The sequence below is a fragment of the Eubalaena glacialis genome, chromosome 2 (genome assembly GCF_028564815.1).
Source record: "Eubalaena glacialis isolate mEubGla1 chromosome 2, mEubGla1.1.hap2.+ XY, whole genome shotgun sequence".
In the NCBI taxonomy this organism is placed as follows: domain Eukaryota; kingdom Metazoa; phylum Chordata; class Mammalia; order Artiodactyla; family Balaenidae; genus Eubalaena; species Eubalaena glacialis.
Window position 1 is genome coordinate 108,088,792 of NC_083717.1, and position 6,000 is coordinate 108,094,791.

Genomic DNA, 6,000 nt, shown 5'->3' on the forward strand with positions numbered 1-6,000 from the left:
TTTTAACGTTCTTTTCTAATTGTTTCCTGAACACTTTTTATCTCCCTTAGCTAGACTTACTTGAAGGTAGAGGCCATATTTTTTAATATTAGCTCTTGTATCTCTCACACTATCCAACTAATGATAGGCTCTTAAGACTTGCTACTTGACTGACGGACAGTGTAAAACAAAGCTACTGAATACCCTGGAAGAGAAAGTGAAATTACAGCCAAAAGAAGAATTCTAATACAGTGAAACTAGAGAATGAGCTTTCTAACTCAAAGATCCTTTCATATTCATGCACATAAATTTTTTTTTAATATTTGTATGACATACTGGACAAAGCAGCCAGGGGTGAACAACTGGGCTCTTCAGCCACCCCAGAGGCTAAGAGAATCAGTATCTCAGCATTCTTAAAATCCACAGTACTCTGGTTGACAAGCTCTGATCTAAACGATTTTTGCTGTGCATCAATGGCAAAAAAAAAAAAAAAAGTCTGTATAGAATATTAAAAGTACCATTAGTCGACAAAAAGCATTAAAGTACATGAAATAAAAAGAATAAAAGGGACTTCCATCGTAGTGCAGTGGTTAAGAATACGCCTGCCAATGCAGGGACATGGGTTCAATCCCTGGTCCGGGAAGATCCCACATGCCGTGGAGCAACTAAGCCCGTGCACCACAGCTACTGAGCCTGCGCTCTAGAGCCCACAAGCCACAACTGCTGAGCCTGCGAGCCACAACTGCTGAGCCTGTGTGCCACAACTACTGAAGCCCCTGTGCCTAGAGCCCGTGCTCCACAACAAGAGAGGCCACTGCAATGAGCCCACGCACCGCAATGATGAGTAGCCCCTGCTCGCTGCAACTAGAGAGAGCCCTCATGCAGCAACGAAGACCCAATGCAGCCAAAAATAAATAAATAATTTTTTAAGAAAAGAATAAAAGAAGAGGCCCAAGCAAACAGAAAATGAATCACCAAAATAATAATAATAATAATAAACGACAAGGTTCCTTTTCTAAATTACCAGAGGTTCTTTTCTCTGTTAAAAAATGTTTTCACCCATTCAGTGAATTGATTGCACCCTCCTTGTAACAGACTGTACATTGTGGTCTGTCGTCTGTTCATTACAGTACCTGTAATAATTCTCAACACTCTCCAGACTTGGAATGTTGAATGCATCTAATTAAAAAGAAAAGAGCAAACATCATCTATATTAAAAAGAAAAATGCAAACATGTTAATGACTAAAGAAAAATGACAATTCTTTCAATAACACTTTAGAGGATAGATGCCAATTAATTAGATTGGCATTTAATTTTAATTTTTAAAACTTGATAATAGAATTCAGGTTAACTGGAAACTTATCTAAAGCACCTAGTATACTGAAGAACAATAAATATTTTGAATTATGTGCTACTCAGAATAAATCAATTTGAAGTTATAAGACTGGACCACTGTTGCTGCTGTTTTAATTGTGTGATTCTGGAAGCCAGGAAGGACTGGATTCATGCCTGATATATGGATCCATGTCATGGGCTTCTAAACAGCAGATGACTTTGATAACAGGGCCAAAGCCGCCCTCTTTTTAAATCTTAAAAAAGATTCAGTAACAAAGAAGTTATATAATGGTAAGGGAAAAGGTTAAGGACATCATAGAATACTTATCTGGAAATATAATAATTTCATAGAGCTTGATTGCTTGGTTGCAATAGCTAAAATTGTTTATCAGCTTTGACTTCCAAGAATCCACTACATTTCTAATAACCTTAGAAAGTAAGCTGTAAGCTCAATTTAGGCCAAAAGAAATATTATTGTGTATATAATCCTCTTGCTAAGAGAACAATTCTGTTAGAGTTAAATCTTCTTTTTTTTTTTGGCAACACTGCACGGCTTGTGGGATCTCAGCTTCTGAACCAGGGATTGAACCCAGGCCATGGCAGTGAAGTGCCGAATCCTAACATTTAGACCACCAAAGAACTCTCTATTATAGTTAAATCTTAATAAAGATTTATATATATATACACACGCACACACACACATATATACCATAAGCATTTATGCCTATACAAGTCAAATTAAATGATTATGAACTCCAAAGGACTATCCAAATTACTTAATCACAAAACTCCATTTGATATTTGTTACTTTAAATATGTCAGTAGTTTGGCTTGGAAAACTTTTTTAATATACACAGATTTGCTTTTTATTGCAAAAGAATTTGACTTGTACCCTTAATTAAGATCAGGGAAAAAAGGGAATGTAAACATACCAGAGAAAGTTGTAAGCCAGAATCCTATTTTTAATTTATAATTTCTAGCTGCTTTGTAAGAACTATGGTTGACCCTTGAACAACACAGGTTTGAACTATGTCAATCCACTTATATGCAGATTTTTTTCAATACATACATACTACAGTACTACACAGATCCTTGGTTGGTTGAATCCGCAGATGCATAGGGCCGACTGTAAAGTAATATCCGAATTTTTGACGGCTTGGGGGTCGGTGCCCCTAACCCCCACGTTCTTCAAGCGTCAACTGTTTTTATAAAGAGGGATTTTCCGATCTAACCAATAGCTGTGTATTTCATCAGATAGAATTTAAAAAGATAGCTTTTTAAAAATATATAAATAGGTACTCATCAGCAACGAATAATCAAATGAAGCAGACAAATGAAATACTTAAGTAACCAATAAGAAAGTCAACCTTTATGAAACAAACAGATCTACCATCAGGACTCCTGGAAATAGTTCATTTCCTTATTAACACAACAATCATAATCTAAAAAATGGGAAGGGGTTATCCATTTCTCTCTCCATGTATATTGGGATATATTTGTAATTTTAATTTTTAAATATATATCCAGCAAAATTCAATCTTTGTGATGTACAGTTCTATGGATTTTGACAAATGCATAGTCATGTATCTACCACCACAATCAATATACAGAACAGTTCTATCACCCCGCAAAATTATCTCATGATGCCTCTTTGTAGTCAGCCTCTCCCTCCATCTTCAAGCCTTTGCAACCACAGTTTGTTCTCTGTCTATAGTTTTGCCTTTCCTTGAATGTCATATAAATGGAATTATACAGTAATGTAGACTTATGGGTTTGGCTTCTTTCACTTAGCAAAATTATATCTTTTTAAACATCCATCTGCATGGATTTTGCTATATGCTTTTCTTCCATGTAAAGAAGAAAGAAACCATACCAATTTCCCCCTCGAGGTCTAACAGTGACATCTGAAGTTTTAAAATCACATATTATAGTTGAATTTCATAGTTGTGGCCTTTAGTATATCTAAGCTTACGTTACAATGTTCCATTTTGTAATTTTACAATTTAAATTGGAGAATCTAGGCTCCTGAAGGAAAAAAAATCTAGTCTTAATTATAACTGGGACTTGACTCTTACCATGATTTCCTTTGATATCGAGCCACTTGGTTTTTTCCATGACCCTTGTCTTCTTCAGAATACCCTGGTAAGTTTGCCATTCTGCCTCTTGCTGCCTGGATCCCAAATTTTCCTTTGTTTTGGCGTCTGTCAGGTCTCCTGTAGGTTTACATAAGAATTGAACAGCAATGCAAAATAGAGCTGGGCTGGGGGTTCAATTTTTTTTTTAATGCACACTGAAGAACAAAGATATTTAAAGTACTCAACATGCATTAGCATAACCACTTATGAATCCATCTCTGTCCAAAGCAAGCCATCGAAAATAAGACTCTCAGCACAGGCTTTATTTGTTTCTTACAGGTTAGCAAGTGCCTATTTAACCTCCTGTGATAGTAGAAATGGGTTGTGAAAAATGTATCTTTAAAGGGAGCAGTACAAAATGCATCTTGAAACTCTGATGAAATGAAAACTCTTTAATAAGAAATTCCAACACTCTGGGAAGGTGTAAATATCTATGGTAACCTTATTTTCCAAACCCCAAATCAGGATATGTGATCTGACCAAGTATTTTTACAGCAAGAAACAATCTGGAAGGTGTAGTTTGGAAAATGAAATACCAAAATTTCTGGGAAACTAGACAGATATTTGAAATTGAGATCGTCCATAAAATGAGGACTCCATCATATCAGCAGAGGTGTTTCAGTAAGGTGGGTGAAAGATGAATCCCCCAAGAGCCAGGATAGATGCTCCTTTAGCTTCTTCTCCAACACCGTTGGGAGCAAAGGGTTTGGGGTTTGAACACTCTAGGGAACCAAGTCACAGAGTACCAAAGGATGGAAAAAAAAAAAAAAGTGTCCTGAGTTACCTGAAGCCTCAAACAACTGACAATATAAGATTAATACTGTAAAGAAAATGGGAAAGTTAAGAAAAGAAGAAGAAGAAGAGGAGGAGGAGCAAAACTTTTCATTTCTGGTTAAAGGGCTTTCTCTAAGTCTCTCTCAAATCCAGAGCTGCAACAACAACAAAAAACCAGATAACAGATACGGCAGACGGAACACTAACACGAGAATCATGAGCCTTGCTTCCACTGCTTGGACGAAACCTTGCTATGGCAAGTCATTTAACCCGGATCTTGACTCAGTTATCCATAGGCAAAGGAAATTATAATATCCTATCTCCTCTACAGGAGGAGGACTCACCTGAGGCTGTGGCTAAAGTTTTCCTAACGTCCCCAAATTAAAAGGCTGCAGCCCTGTCTGCATTCTACCATCCAGACCACAGAACAACATGACAGCACGGCAATCCTCCCTACCTGTTGCTAGGACGAGAGCTGGTTGAATGATGTCAATAGTTTCAGAACAGAACTTCTCTAAGTCTACAGCTCTGCCTGGATCGCGAAACCTGCTCAGATGAATGTCGGATATCTGCCGAAAGCAAGTATTAAACAGAGATATCTGAGTCAGGAAGAGGCAGCACGAACAGAAACGACCCAGCGGCTCTCTCCGGCGGAAGGAAAAGGCAAAGACGCAGTGCATCAATGAAACCCCCAGGGAAGGACGGAGCACCACCCCCCTCTCCCCCAGCCCAGAGGGTGGGCCCAAACAGGAGCGAGTCGCGACCCCGCGGAAACTGCTGGCGTCTCACCGCGCGGCGCCAGCTCTGCACCCACCCAGCCCCCGCCTGGGCTCCCGCTGCGTCACCTGCAGACCCCAGAAGATGTTGCTGGCTCCGGGGCCCGGCGCAGGGTGCGGGCTCCGGGGGATGCGGGGCTGGGGCAGTGGCGAGGGCGGCCCGGCCAGGCCGTAGTGCTCCAAGAGCACTGCCGCCAAGGCCGCGGCCGCCAGCCCGGCGACCACCCTGAAGGCCAGCGATGCGGCCATTCCGCCCGCCGGGGCGCGGCACCCTTGTGCGGGTCCGGGGCCGGGACCTGCACCGAGACCGAGCGGTGCCCCCCGGGAGCTGCTCTGGCCGTACTTCCGGACTCTATGGTCACGGGGCCTACGGCGCTGGTCTGGTCCGCCGCCGCTGGCACCTGCGCCTGGCTGTGCACCTGCAGGCCGCCCGCGGCTCTGCGCTCGGTTTGCTAATGCAATGCGGAGTAAGAAAAAAAAACCTTGTTCCGCAGCGCCACTCGCAGTAGCCGTGGGGTGGCAAGGAAGGAGCCCGGGTCTGGGAGGCGGAGGCCAGCGTCCTGACTCCGCCTTAGTCAATCATGCCGGACCTCGGTCATCGGTTTCCTTGCAAAGCGGAGTTAATACCTACCGAGCGTACTTCACAGGGTTGTTGTGAGAATCAAAGTATGTATGAGGACGCCTTTTATAAATTGCTGCACACATGTGGCAGGTGGCTTTCTCTGGTTCCTTCTGATTATTAACAAAGTCGCTCCGTAGGTTTTCTATAGATTTAATCCGTATGTTTTGTGAAAGTTATTTTTTCCTAAAACTGATTTCATGTGCACTTGGTTACCTAATAGTCTAATACGGTGGTGTGCCATTCATTTATTACATTTTAAAATACTTCCTATGGGCCAGGTACAAGAGAAGAATTACATTTGGGTCCTGCCCTTAATTTATCTAACCATTCCCTTATTGTTGAACTTTTGGATTGTTTATTATGTTCTGAATAAACATT

General features: G+C 41.3%; 1 protein-coding gene across 6 annotated transcripts in view; it reads right to left on the reverse strand.

The window, feature by feature from the left end:
- TMEM62 (transmembrane protein 62) overlaps positions 1-5,329 on the reverse strand; it is a 33,439-nt gene extending 28,110 nt beyond the window's left edge. The window contains exons 1-4 of one of the 6 annotated variants that reach the window (XM_061182223.1): positions 5,070-5,329; positions 4,682-4,793; positions 3,391-3,528; positions 1,113-1,158 (exon numbers count right to left, since the gene is read on the reverse strand). In XM_061182223.1, coding sequence (XP_061038206.1) covers positions 1,113-1,158; positions 3,391-3,528; positions 4,682-4,793; positions 5,070-5,249 — 476 coding nt within the window. In that variant the 5' untranslated portion in view covers positions 5,250-5,329. Of the gene's footprint in view, positions 1-1,003; positions 1,034-1,112; positions 1,159-3,390; positions 3,529-4,681; positions 4,794-5,069 lie in introns of those variants that run through there. The other 5 variants (XM_061182224.1, XM_061182226.1, XM_061182228.1 and 2 more) reach the window with 5 other exon arrangements.
- Between the last annotated feature and the right edge of the window lie 671 nt (positions 5,330-6,000).